Raw genomic sequence first — 14,850 nt, forward strand, 5'->3', positions numbered from 1 at the left:
GTAGTCTGCCCTGTTGATGAAGGGGACAAAAGATCTGTCAACCCAGTTCCCAAAGAATGTGGCCTTGCCGCGGTTGACTTTGGCTCCTGAGGCCCGCTCGAACTGCTCACAGACTTGGAAGACTCGAAGAGACGACAGGTCCAAGCTGAAGACATCCACATCATCCATGTACAGGGAGGCTTTGACCTCCCCTGCTTGGGATTGTAACCCCTTTGATGCCTGGGTCCCTTCTGAGGGCCTTGGCAAAGGGTTCAATGCAACACACAAAAAGGACAGGGGAGAGAGGGCAACCCTGCCTGACTCCAGACCTGATCTGAAACCTCTCTGATTCCCACCCATTGATTGAAGCTGCACTACTGATGTCTGTGTAGTGCAGTTGGATCCGATTGTGGATTCCCTCCCCAAAGGCCACTTTGGAGAGCACATCCATTATGTAGCTGTGCGATATTCTGTCTAATGCCTTTTCCTGGTCTAGGCTGATGAGGCAGGTATCCACCCGCCTGTCCTGCACGTAGCTGATCGTATCCCTGAGTAGCGCGAGGCTAACAGATCTTCCTGCCGAGTACAGCACAGGTTTGATCAGGATGGATCACTGACCCCAGAGCAGACTTGACCTGGTTGGCGATGACCTTGGCTAGAATTTTATAGTCCATGTTCAATAGTGAAATGGATTGCCAATTTCTAATTTCTTCCCTTTCCCCCTTCTGCTTGTAGATGAGGGTAATGATGCCTTTCCTCATGGATTCTGACATGCTGCCTTCCAGAAGCATACTCTCGTATACATGCGGAAGTCCGCGCCTGTGAAGTCCCACAACGTTGAGTAAAACTCAGCTGGTAAGCCGTCGCTTCCGGGAGTTTTACCCTTTTGAAAGGACTTGATGGTCTTTGTCAGCTTGTTCAGAAATATGTTCTGTCTAGGCTCTCCCGCTTGCTGTCGTGATAGACGACAGGAAAGACTGGGAGGCTATGCTGGCTGTTGGCTTCAGGTCATACAGTCCAGCATAGAAGGATGTGCGGATCCTCAGAATGTCAGACTGCAATGACCTTACAGAGCCATCTTCTTCCTTCAGGCTGCTGATCAGAGGTGCACTCGAAAGAAGAAACGCAAGCACGTTTCATCCCGCTCCACAGAGCAGACCCTGGATCAGAAGATGACCTTGGAGGCCTCAGAAGCAAAGAGCGAGGCTTGCTGGCTCTTCACCTCCCGGAGATCCTCCTTGACATCAACCCCCATGGACTGCAGTTGAAGTAGATTCTGCATGCTTTTCTGAAGTCGGGGCATTTTTCCCCATCTCTCCCTGGCCTTCTGAATTCCTTTGTGGATGAAGAACCTCTTGATGTTATCCTTGACGGTTTCCCACCAGAGCGATGGAAACTCGAAGAAGGGTTTCATGATTCTCCAACTGTGGCAAACCCTTTTGAGTTCCTCAAGGTCCTCTGGGGTCAACAGTTCTACATGTAGCTTCCAGGACCCCCTGCCCACTTTCTGGTTTTCCTCTAGCTGACAGTCAGCCAGCAGGAGGCAGTGGTCAGAAAAGAACACCGGCTTGACATTGGCAGACCTGACCATGAGCGTGCGGGATACAAACATGAAGTCGATCCTGGAGCAGACAGACCCATCTGGCCATACCCATGTGTATCTACTCTGCGCTCCGTCTGCTGGTTTGCTGAAGATGTCATGCAGCTTGGTATCTTTGACTGTTTCCAGCAGGGCTCTGGATGTAGTGTCCAGTTTGTTTTCAGCCATGCTGGATCATCGGCTGTGTCTATAATGCAGTTAAAATCCCCACCCAGAATGATTGGCCTGGAGGTGGTGATGATTAGAGCAAGTTTAGGAACATTTTTGTTGTGAAACCTGAATAGGGACTGTTTGCACTGGGCCACCATTCCCCAGTCATATGGCAAGTAAACCCATTCTAACGCATCTTGTTGTACACCAATCCAGCCTGAAAATTCGGAATCTGTCCTCATGCCAAAATGTACTGTACTTCTCAGTAATTTATTGTTGATGATGAACTAAAGTACCTGACATTTTATAATTTTATAATTCAAGAATTCTGGTAAAATGCTGCAGGATATGTCCATGAATAACGTAGAAGGAAAGCATCTTGTTTCTCTTCACAAACTTGTTCCAATTTGAATGCCATTTTCACAAGCATTTTTCTTTGCCGTGTGTATTGCACGCCTGCAGGATAGGAATCTAATGGATTATATAGCAGTTGTCTGCTGTTATTACTAGCACAGTGTGAGGGTTGACATGTGGAAAGGTCAGTACTGTCTCAAATGCACACGTGCTTGGCTGACTTATTAGCTCTCCTGTTAAATCCACTCCAGGACTTCATCCCATAACTCTAGGAGGCAAGAGTTGAGCAAAATAAAGGCAGATGCATTGACTTGGGCAGTGGAGGAGAAGTTTTGGAGAAAAGGGCCAGTGTCTTTAGAGGGGGGTGGGAAGACTCGAGGTAACATACCACAGCCACAGGATGTTATCTGTAACTTTTGAATGGGTCCATTTTCTATCAGATGGAAACCTGATTGGATAAAAATAAGGAGTTGCAGAAAAGATAGGCACAGACTCGGGAGGTGATAACACTCAAGAATATAGTAAAGGAAAGCTATGTAGGAAGACTGAGCAGGAGTTTGTAAGGACAATGGGACCAAAAGCAGATTTGTTTTCAATGTGAAAATGGAACTTTGTGTCCAATAAGGACTTTGGTATCATGGACAGATGCAGTTGCAGCAAGTAGATTGGTGGAGGAACCTTTTCCCCTCTCATCACTCTCATACACAGGTCCTGCTTTTTTTTTTAAATTCATTCATTGGACATGGATGTCACTGGCTGACCAGGACCTGTTGCCCATCCCTAGTTATCTTTGAAAAGGTGGTGGTGAACTGCCACCTTGAAATACTGCGGTCCATGTGCTTTGAGTTAACCCACAATGTCATTAGAAAGGGAATCCCAGGATATTGACTTAGCGACTGTGAAGGAACTGTGACATATTTCCAGATCAGGATGGTGACTGGCTTGGAGGGGAGCTTGCAGATGGGTGGTGTTCCTAAGTACCTGCTGTCTTGTCCTTCTAGATGAAAATGGTTGTGGGTGTTCAAGGTGTTGTCTAAGGATCTTTGGTGAATTTCTGCAGTGCATCTTCGAACATACATAGAACATAGAACAGTACAGCACAATACAGGCCCTTCAGCCCTCGATGTTGTGCTGAGCAATATCCAAACCCAAGATCAAGCTATCCCACTCCCTATCATTCTGGTGTGCTCCAAGTGCCTATCCAATAACCGCTTAACAGTTCCTCAAGTGTCCGACTCCACTATCGCAGCAGGTAGTGCATTCCACACCCCAACCACTCTCTGAGTAAAGAATCTACCTCGAACATCCCTCGTATATCTCCGACCATGAACCTTAAAGTTATGCCCCCTAGTAACAGCTACATCCACCCGAGGAAATAGTCTCTGCATGTCCACTCTAACTATTCCACTCATCATCTTATAAACCTCTATTAAGTCGCGTCTCATCCTCCTCTGCTCTGAAGAGAAAAGCCCCAACTCCCTCAACCTTTCCTCATAAGACCTACCCTCCAAACCAGGCAGCATCCTGGTAAATCTCCTCTGCACTCTCTCCAATGCCTCCACATCCTTCTTTTAGTGAGATGACCAGAACTGAACACAGTATTCCAAATGTGGTCTCACCAAGGTCCTGTATTGTTGCAGCGTAACCCCACGGCTCTTAAACCCTCATTAATAAACGCTAATACACTATAAGCCTTCTTCACAGCTCTGTCCGTTGGAGGGCAACCTTCAGAGATCTGTGGATATGAATCCCAAGATCTCTTTGTTCCTCCACGTTCCTCAGAACCCTGCCATTGACCCTGTAATCCGCATTCAAGTTTGTTCTACCAAAATGAATTACCTCGCACTTATCAGAGTTAAACTCCAACTGCTACTTTTCTGCCCAGCTCTGCATCCTATCAGTGTCTCTTTGCAGCCTACAAGAGCCCTCCATTTCATCCACTACTCCACCACTCTTGGTGTCATCAGCAAATTTACTAACCCACCCCTCAGCCCCCTCTTCCAAGTCATTGATAAAAATCACAAATAGCAGAGGACCTAGCACTGATTCCTGTGGTACACTGCTGATAACTGGTCTCCTGTCTGAAAATTTTCCTCCACTACCACCCTCAGTCTTCCATGAGACAGCCAGTTACTTATCCAATCGGCCAAGTTTCCTTCTATCCCCCACCTTACTTTCATCATGACCCTACCATGGGGAACCTTATCAAACACCTTACTATATACGACATCAACTGCTCTACCTTTGGCTACACACTTAGTTACCTCCTCAAAGAATTCAATCAAATTTGTGAGGCAGGACTTACCCCTTACAAAACCATGCTGACTATCCCTGATCAAACTGCATCATTCCAAAATGGTCATAAATCCTATCTCTCAGGACACTTTCCATTAACTTATCAACCACCGAAGTAAGACTAACTGGCCTATAATTACCAGGGTCATTCCTATTTCCTTTCTTGAACAGAGGAACGACATTCACCACCCTAGCACAATCCCTGTGGACACTGAGGACCCAAAGATCAAAGCTAAAGGCTCTGCAACCTCATCCCTTGCCTCCCAAAGTATCTTGTAGATAGTACACACAGTTAATGAGTGTTGGTGGTGGAGGGAGTGGATGTTTGTCGATGTGGTGCCACTCAAGTGGGTTGCTTTGTCCTGGATGGTGTCAAGCTTCTTGAGTGTTGTTGGAGCTGCACCCATTCAGGCAAATGGGTGTATTCCATCACACTCCTGACTTGTGCCTTGTAGATGGTGGACAGGCTTTGGAAGTCAGGAGGTGAGTTACTCACCGCAGTATTCCTAGCTTCTGACCTATTCTTTTAGCCAGTGTATTTATGTGGTGAGTTTAGTTGAGTTTCTGCTCAATGGTAACCCCAAGGATCTTGACAGTGGAGGATTCGGTGAAGGTAAACACCATTGAATTTTCAGGGGCAGTGGTTAGTGTCTCTTATTGGTGATGGTCATTGCCTGGCATTTGTGTGGCGTGAATGTTACTTGCCACTTGTCAGCCCAAATCTGGATATTCCAATCCTGGATATTGTATAGATCTTGTTGCATTTGAACACGGACTGCTTCAGTATCTGAGAAGCTATGAATAATGCTAAACATTGTGCAATCATCAGTGAACATCCCCACTTGCCCTGGCAAGTATGTCCTCAGTACTTGGCCATCTCAAATAGGAGTGATGCTACCTAGCCGCTGTTGTAATGGACGTGAAGCTGTCCTTTCCAGAGTGCCTGCTGTGTTTTTAGTACCCTCAATGCTTCTTCGGAGTGGTGCTGAATGTGAATAGTATTGATCTATCAGCTGAGGGGAAAGTCATAGATGGCAATTAGCAGAAGCTTAATGAACACATAAAATAAGAAAAGTACTGTGGATGTTAATATCTGAAATAAGAACAGAGAATGCTGGAAAAACCCTCAGCAGGTGCAGCAGCTTCTGTAGAGGGCAGAGTTGGCATTTCAAGCCCACTTGGCTCTTAATCGGTTTGCATACCCTATTACTAGAATGATAGGGAGTGGGATGGCTTGATCTTGGATTCGGACATAGTTCTGCACAACATCAAGGGCCGAAGGGCCTGTACTGTGCTGTACTGTTCTGTATTTCTATGTTCTATGTACCAAAGCTTGATCCGAGTCTGCAAAAGATGAAGTAAGTGGGCAAAAAATTGGCACATGAAGTATAATGTGGGATTGTGTTGTCCATTTTAGCAGGAAGATTAGAAGAGCAAATATTATTTAAATGATGAGACTGCAGAATGCTGTAATCCAGAGGATCCTGGGTTTCCTTGTGTTGAATCAGAAAAGGAAAGCATGCAGGTACAGAAAGTAACTAGCAAGGCAAGTGAAATATTGGCTTTTATTGCAGGGGGCTGGAGTATAAAAGTAGGAAAGCCTTGCTCCAACTGTACAGGGAATTGATGATGCTGCATCTAGAGTACTGTGTTGGCCATCTTAAGGAGGGGTTTGTTTTGAGGAAATGTCGAGCCTGTAATCATTGGAGATACAGATGAGAGATGACCTTACTGTACCATGTAAGACTCTGAGGCAGCTTGACAAGGTATACTCTGAGAGGCTTTTTCCTCTCATGGGAGAATTTAGAACTAGTGTGTACGGTTGACGTGTCCTCCGCACAATACTTTGTTCTATGTCCTAACCAATATCTTACACAAATTCAGCATCACTTCGCTATTTTTATATTTGGTGTCGATTTACAACATTGGTTACCATTGCAATAAAGGGTTGTTAATTTGGTGACAGTAATTCCATTTATGTGTATGGTTTTTAATAATAATAAACTTCATTAGCTGATTAATTTGGTTGTGCAAATAATACAACTTGGTTCCCAGAGTCTAACTATCTCAAGAGCATGCTCCAATCGAAGAGAACAACACAAGTCCTGGAGCAACCTGTCCTTGCCTTCCAAGACCCTCTGCTACAGCTTGGCCCTGGACCTCGAGCATACTTTGCTTTTAAGGGAAAATGGGTTTTATTCCTGTACTATTGTACAGTCTGGTTTCATCAACCCAAGCCTGCCGCTCCACAAGAGCCTTAACAATCCACCTGCTGCTTGTTTCCCATTGCGCCAACCTGTATGGTTTGACTGCCGTGGCCAGGAACAACAGCAGAGGTCCAGTGGCAGTAGGAATGGACCAACACATCTCCCATTAAAAAGTACTCCCTCATCACAGATCCCCCAACCCACCCACCTTCAACCAGCCAGGACAACATTGGGCTCACCTCAACTGTTTCCACAATGACAGCTTTCGTGCAGCAAATTAACACAAGTGGGGACTTGCAGGGAACTCAGGCTGCAGCGGTGTTGCATTCAGTGACTTATCATTGAAGACTGCCCCCTGACAAAATTCACCAAAGATCTCAGAGCTGCATTTAGCCACTGTGAAAGCTATTGCCCAGATTGGTGATTACTGTGCGCACTAAAAAATATATATGATCTGGGCATATGCTTACATAATGTGTAGGTACTGTTGTCGGATAAAATTAGCTGTCCAGTTGCTTTCGGATTCTGTCTTCTTTGAGTGACCAGAGTTTCAATAACAGCCTTTATTTCCATACGATAGCAAGGGATCTGGTACACCAGCAGGTGGCGCACCAGAGAGCCCAGAATCAAACATTACACAGTTATACTTTAAATTCGGTTGCAAGTAATTCGTGTATACTGATCAAAATTGCTCAGAAATGGTCTAAATTCATTCACAACTCATCGTTAGGATGATATAAGATACAATGCACTTGTGCATGTCTACCTAATTATAATATCATCAAGCAAGTGTTTTTCGTTGTTTATGTACCATCTTCCAGACACAAGTATGATAGCTTTAGGTCTAACCATTGATGTATCTACCTCCCATGTTCATTGTCCTTGTTTTAATAGATACTGACAAGTGCAGCTGCACATAATTCAATGGAGGCCATGTGTGTATGTTGTGTGACTGAGATTTCCCTTGCCTGGGAGTTTTATACTGCTTGACTGGGTCTGCTTAGAATCAAGGCCTATGGTTTCTGAGAGTCTGTGTGTCTGAGCTTAGTGGCTAGCAGCTTATGTGATTTTTAAACTGGTATTATTAATCCTTTCATTACAAATACATGAGTTACATATTTAGCTGAAGTCTTGCGTGTTTACCTGGCTTCTAATCCTTTACACACTTTGTTTATAATACAGTTAAGTGCTTAGGCCAAATGTTTATTGTGTTCGCAAGATGTGGATGTTTTAATTTGCTGCTCTTGCATTTCCAGGCTATGTGTTGTATGTAGAGGCAAGATTCAGATTTTCCTATTTCTTTTGCTCGATCACTAAAACAAAAAAGAATGCTGGGATTGATATTTTAAAATCATTTCAAAACATACTAATAGTTTTATGAAGCCTGATTACTTATATTGCTGGTTTGAGATTTAAAACTGTCATTATTCCAGGATAAAAGTTTTGGCCTCCAGCAAGGTTAAGTAGAGAAAGATAAAGGGAGTCAAAGCTGTATTTGAGTCAGTTTTGATCTTCACACTCAACTTGCACTACAACTTTCTGAAACTGTTTTAGATTTCAATAATTGCAAACATGTGGATTACAAATGCATCACACGCGTTTATTTTCCTTTGCGTGCCTAATATTACTGATGTAGGTTTAGCCCCAAGCCTAAGATCTTGACCTATCTGATCTGTTACTATGTACAGATCACGGCCTTTATGCTTTAAACCTGTGCAGTCCTTACTTTTGATGTTAAAATGGTTTAGTAACTTATCTTTTTCCCCTTTAGATTGATGATGTAGATAATCCCTCATGGCAGGCTCAAATCCGTGGCATCAAACACTGGAAGCTGGAACCTCCAGCAGAATGCTATTATGAATGTTCTTCTCTGGAAGCCGTCGTGTACCCTGGGCAGATCAGTAAGTACTATGGCATTATACACACTTTCGCAACTCTCCCAAATATTTATAACATTAGAAAGAAGTGATGGCTCCTGAACTTCACATTTACAACTAAAATTTGGAGTCTTATTCATTGGAACCAAAATTATACATGGAGTCCAGAGTTCCCACAGGCCTGTACTTGTATCTGATTGCATTGAACAGTTCAGGCTTATCACCAAACACCCTGTGCTGCCTGGAAACTGAACACTACAATTTATTATTATGCAATCAGTTGCAGTCAGGGATTAATTTGCAGGCTGACTTTTCGATTGGTTATGTCCTAAACCTCATTTTGACAGTGGTTGAGCTATTGAATTGCAATACTAGATAATTCAATTTGTGCAGTCTGTCAGTGGGTGTTAGCTGGTCCCTGAATGCAGCATTATATCTGAATTGCACATTTATTGTTGGTTTGGAGATCAAATGACCACAACAGACTGTGGTCTGATTGTGTATGCACAGAATTGTTCCAAATAGTTTCTAAGCGTTAAAGCCTTTTATACATTGTCTTCTGAAAAAGTATGGTATTTTGAACTAAATTTTACAGATGACTTCCCAGCTAAACCTTGTACAGAATGATTGTGGAAAGAGGAAGTGAAGTATTGCCTGACCTTACAACCAAAACAAATTTCATTATAGATTTTGTTTATTTAAAGTGTTGTAGGATGTACAAATGCCATGTTAAATCAAATCAGAAGAGCTCCGGTAATTGCACCACCCAAGTTAGATTCTTTGCTAAATTAACTGATCTCAATCCTGTGAATGGACACAAAGGAGAGCAGAAATAAATGGTGCCGTGATTCCCATTGTAGTGATCCCATAGTGAATGATGGTTTAGATGCTTGGAGTTTGAAAGTATAGATAACCTGGGGAGAGCTTTTCCCCAGAATGTGTATTTAGAAGGAGGTAGGGATTGTGAGTAGCAAGGAAGACAAGGAAATAGTTGGAAATGCCTTCGCTTAAAAAAAAATACATATGAACAGCAGACAAATAGGAAAGTTTTCTGCTGTGATGCTCTATGCGGTAAATTAGCCTTTTCCTCTAAATGTCTAGTCGCACCCCATTTGCAGTTGTTGAAGGAGTGTGGACACTTGCAAAAAAAAATTGTAAGATGCTCCTTTAGTAGAGGAAGGGGTAAAATTAAGAAACTGGTAAGAATTATATTTAAATAATTTATAGCTACCTTGTTGGACCCTTTTGTGGGTGGCATGGTGGCACAGTGTTAGCACTGCTGCCTCACAGCACCAGGGATCAAGGATCAATTCTGGCCTCGGGTGACCCCCCGTGTCCATATGGATTCCCCCTGAGTGCTCTGGTTTCCATCCACAGCCCAAAGATGTGCAGATTGTGGTGATTGGCCATGCTAAAAAATTGCCCCTTTGTGTCAAAATATATACAGGTTAGATGGATTAACCATGATAAATGCGCAGGGTTACAAGGAAAGGGCAACGGGCTGGATGTGGGTAAAGTGCTCTTTTGGAGAGTCATTGCAGACTCAATGGATCAAATGGCCTCCATCTGCACTGTAGAGATTTTATGGTTCTTTAAATGGTTAACTGAAGAACGAACCTCATCAGCACAAGCTGAGAGCCTAACAAAGAATGAGAGTTGAGGGAAAACAGAAAATACTAGAAAACCTCAGCTGGCCTGACAACATCTGTACATAGGGAGCAAAGCTAACATTTCGAGTGTGGATGATCCTTCGTCTGAGCTGGGTCACAAAGGGCCAGCCAATCTCAATGTTGGCTCAGTTCTCTCTTTACAGGTGCTGAAATTTACCAGCATTCTCTGCTTTTTCAGATTTCAACACCTGCAGTAATTTGCTTTTAGATGCGAGTTGAGGGATTGTTGATTGCAGTGGAGCATCAACTAAGAGTTTGTTAATGCTTGACTTGTAGGAATGGTTTTTTTTTTAATTAAATAGCTGTTTCTCGGCTTGTTAAAGATCATGCAGTTTTAAAAGCCACAGGCACCTGTGACATGCTGTACTGTTACAGAATACCACATTACTAACCAGCCACTCACCCATGTCCTTCCATGTGTATCATGCAAAGCAAATGCATCAGTCGCATGACAGATGGCTGAAAGCACTCAGTCCCAGGACGCCACTATTATTTATAGAAGACATGTGAAAAATGCAACACAGTTTAAACTGAAGCTTAACTGTTTCTTTATTTATAATATCACACATACAGCCACACCCTGGCACACAAATCATGGAACTTTCATACCATTTACAAAATAAACAGTGATGCACTGCTGCTATAAACAGAGACTCATTAGAAAAAGAATTGCATTTATTCAAGAACTTGTCTTGTGTACTCATTCCAATGAGGCTGAACAATATGAATTGTTTATAAAATAATCCAACAGAAAAATGTCAAGAACTGCATTGAATCTCAAGTAAATTGTTTATAAATTATGCTACTCAAAAAAGAGAAATCATTGCAGCAATTAGTATTTGTAAATTTTTTAGAGTCTGTGAGTGATACTGTATTTTCCTGCAAGAGAATTATTTCAGCAACCTGGAGTGCAGTATTCTTCCTCTTTTACTGCACTATTGTGTATTTAATCTTTTTATTTAGGGACCTAGAAAAAAAGGCCAAAAGAAACCAGCTAACCCATATACCAGGTCCATCCAATATGATTCAATCTACGGAAAATTAACCCACCCTTGGAGACGCACAATCTCCTAGGATAGAGAAAAAGCCAGTTGAAAGCTTTGTGCCAATATTGGGGAGAACAATTACTGAGAAATTCCTCTCCAATTAAAAATGCAATCAAGTAAGCTCCCGAAGACACTGATGACTGATACTTTCCACTATCTTGTTTAAATCTTTTTAATGGCTTACAGTGAGTCCACACTCATGTGTAGGCAGCCAATTCAAAAAGTCAGTTGTTCACTGGGTGGTATTACTTCCTGGCACTTGGTCTAATTTTAAGTTCCCCTAATTTATACTGAAATTAACTCTACAGCACAGAAGGTGGCTATTCAGCATCTCATACCTGTATTGACTCTTCTTGAAAAAGCTGTCCATTGATGTGTAGGTTAGGAGGATTAACCAGGTAAATGTGCAGGGTTACAGGGATTGGGCGGAGGTGGTAGAGTGGGGGTGGTGGAGTGGTGGACTAAAACTCAAAAACTCTACTGAAATCTGTTCTCGTTGCCCTTTCTGTCAATGGATTCCAGATCTCGATGGATAAAAATAAACAAAATATCCTTGCCTCTGCTTCTTTTACAATTATCATAAATCTATGTTATTTGGTTCCTGACCTTCCTGCCACTGGAAGAAGTTTCTTATTTAGTCGATCAAGACCTTTCATAATTTTGAGCACCTCTATCAACTTCCCCTTATCACTACCCCTGCTGTCAGGAGAATAATCCCAGTTTCTCCAGTATCTCCATATAATTGAAACCCCATGTCTCTAGTGTCCTCCTGGTCAGTTTCCTCAGTGCCCTCCACAAGGCCTGACATCCTTCCTGAAGAATCCACAATTGTATATAATACTACAGCTGAGACTAACCAGTTACTTTTAAAGATAAGACTTCCTCTTTTTGTATTCATTACAAAAAATACTCTATGCTTTCTTAACTGCCTTATTAACATGCCCTATCACTTATAAAGATTTATGAATATGCACCCCCAGGTCCCTCGTTTTTACACTTCCCTCAAAATAGCATCATTTAGATTGTAGTGTCTATCCATGCTTTTCCTTCCCAAAATACATTATTTTAAACACAACACATTAAATTACATCTGCCGGTTTCACATGTCCTATATCCTCCTGAAGTCTGCTACGATCCTCACTATTTACTATGTTGTCAGTTTTTGTAAAAATATATATCATCCACAAACTTCAAAATTGTGCACTCTTTGCCTAAATCCAGTTTATTTAATAGGACAGCAGTGATCCTAATAGTGACCACTAGGGAACCCCAATGAATACTCTGCTGTCAAAAAACATCTGTTCACTACTGTCTCTGCCTCTTTTCCTCAGCTAATTATGTACCCAAGAAGGCTGCTCATCACTACCACCTCGAGGGCAATTACAGATCCCATGTATGAATAAAAACAAAGTTACCATGAAAATGGGTAGGGCTAAAGGGATGATTTTTTTTTTGAAAATGTCTATTCTGTGGTAATCCCATCAAACGTCTTTTGAACATCCATATATAAGATATCTTCATGCAACACCATCTTCAACAGCTGTCTGTTATTTCATCAAAGAACTCATTTAGGTTGGTCAGAAATTATTTGCCTTGAATAAATCTACACTAGCTGTCCCTTTATTAGTGAATGCTGCTTCATGTGAGAATTAATTTTGTCCTTGACTGTGCTGTGTGGTACTTTCACCACCACTGATGTTAGACTTGCTGGTCTATGCCAGTCAGTCCAATGTCTGATGTATCCAATCCTCCTCTGTCTTTCTAGCTTCAAGAATTTAGCTATTTGGACAAATCTAATTCTCATTGTTTATAGAACTTCAATCATATTTCCTCAAAGTCTACAATTTTCTTTTTAACAAAACACCAGTGAGCTAAGCCTGTCCTGTTAACTAAGTTTCTTTAAATCAAAATCAATCAAGTAGCTAACCTCTGAATCCGTTTTAGAGCCTTGATATCTCTGCACCATTGCAGGAAACAAACGGGACACCGTCTTTGAGGAGGCTGAACCAAGGCCATATACAAAGTGAGGGATTCTACTACTTTTATATTTAATTTCTCCTTCTAACAGTCTCCTGATAATGGTCATGAACCTGCAACAATTCATGAACTACAACTCCTTCCTCCACTCAGCAGCCTTGAGTATATAACCCTGTATTGTTATGCCTGCCTGGCATTGCTCCTGCCCAAATGCCTTACTGTTCATATTGAAAGACATTGCCAGGCACACACAATTTCAATTCCCCAATTGTGTGTAGATATTGCTGGCAGACAGGATCCCAATTCTCACACATCCTGGTGTAATCCACAAACCTGAAGACTGTTCTCTGATGCCTTTATCCAGATCATTAATGTGTCTTTTTTTGAAAGCTTTTAGTTTTTGCTATATCACTTCCAATTTCAAATTATTGTACATGAATAAAAAATTGAAGACTTGCATGTTAAAAACATACACTCATTTCTTAATTCTCAATTAGCTGCCTAACTTTCAGAGAGCTTCCTGAGCAACCAAACTAAAGAGATATGGTTTTGTGTTATTCCTTGCACTGTATCATTGCAGATGTGCAGGTTGCAAGTTTATTGATCCACATGCGATGCCACTGGGGCAGGAAAAGAAGTTCAAGGAGTCATATCTCCAATCTCTCCTCTCTCCAATTGTTCTGGCTTTACTAATGCCTTGTGCTCTTCAGTTACCTTCTGCAACCAGTAGGTTCTGTCAGAACCAGTGTTTCTATCCTTCCTCATATATTAAACTTTGTGATGAGAATTATACATGCAAGAGTTTGTTTCAATTAGGAGTGAGACAAAAATGTGACATGGTTGTTGCATTTATTGAGACAATATTGGTACTTGGTTGACTCCAGCCTCAATTTAATTTGGCCAGCCCCTTGGGGAAGTTTGCAGGGGAAAAGAAGAATGTCATCTTAAATGGAATACCCTTCTTGATTTGCTCTGGAGAGAATTATTGACATTTAGTAAATCTGCTGTCTTTTGTTTACCCTAAGAGATAAAGAATAAAGTAAACTTGCTTGGTTGACTGGAAACAGTCAAATTCTACATAAATAATACTAAACAAAATATGACCCAAATTAAACTAAATAAAACTTCATGTCTCCAACATGAAATCAGGCAGAATACTCAGAAAAAATCCAGCCAAAAAAACATAATGCGATATTATCCAAAAACATGGTGAAATTTCACATGTATGCTGACCTTGCTCTGCCTCATCACCACCCTCAACCTCTCTATCTCTGATTTGTCACACTGCTTCTCTCACATCTAGCTTTGCATGAGCAGAAACTTACATTAATTGAATATTTGAAAGACAAATCATTGTCCTCAATCATGGCCACAAATTCCATATCCTGATCACCATTTCGGCCTCCCTTCCTAACCACTGTCCAAGGCTGAGCTAAAGGATTTGCAGCCTTGGCAATCTGTTTGATACTGAGCTGAACTTCTAATCCAGTGTCCTGTTAATTCCCAAGACTGCCACTACCACCTTTGATATTGCCAGTTTCCATCTGTGCCTCAGCACATCTGATATTGAAACTCTCAACCATGACTTTGTTTCCTCTGGGCTCAACTATTCCAATGCTCTGCTAGCCAGCTTCCTGCTTTCCACCATTCATACACTTAGGCAGCAGCATTTTGTTTGTGCCTATATTCTAATTT

General features: G+C 41.9%; 1 protein-coding gene across 1 annotated transcript in view; it reads left to right on the top strand.

Moving 5' to 3' along the window:
* LOC145341985 (bifunctional arginine demethylase and lysyl-hydroxylase JMJD6-like) overlaps window positions 1–14,850 on the top strand; it is a 32,764-nt gene that overhangs the window by 9,060 nt on the left and 8,854 nt on the right. Inside the window, exon 3 of the mRNA XM_080187108.1 lies at window positions 8,357–8,486. Within this exon, the coding sequence (XP_080043234.1) occupies window positions 8,357–8,486 (130 nt within the window). The remainder of the gene's footprint in view (window positions 1–8,356; window positions 8,487–14,850) is intronic.

The sequence above is a fragment of the Carcharhinus amblyrhynchos genome, chromosome 4 (assembly GCF_965287045.1).
Source record: "Carcharhinus amblyrhynchos chromosome 4, sCarAmb.v2.hapA, whole genome shotgun sequence".
NCBI lineage: Eukaryota > Metazoa > Chordata > Chondrichthyes > Carcharhiniformes > Carcharhinidae > Carcharhinus > Carcharhinus amblyrhynchos.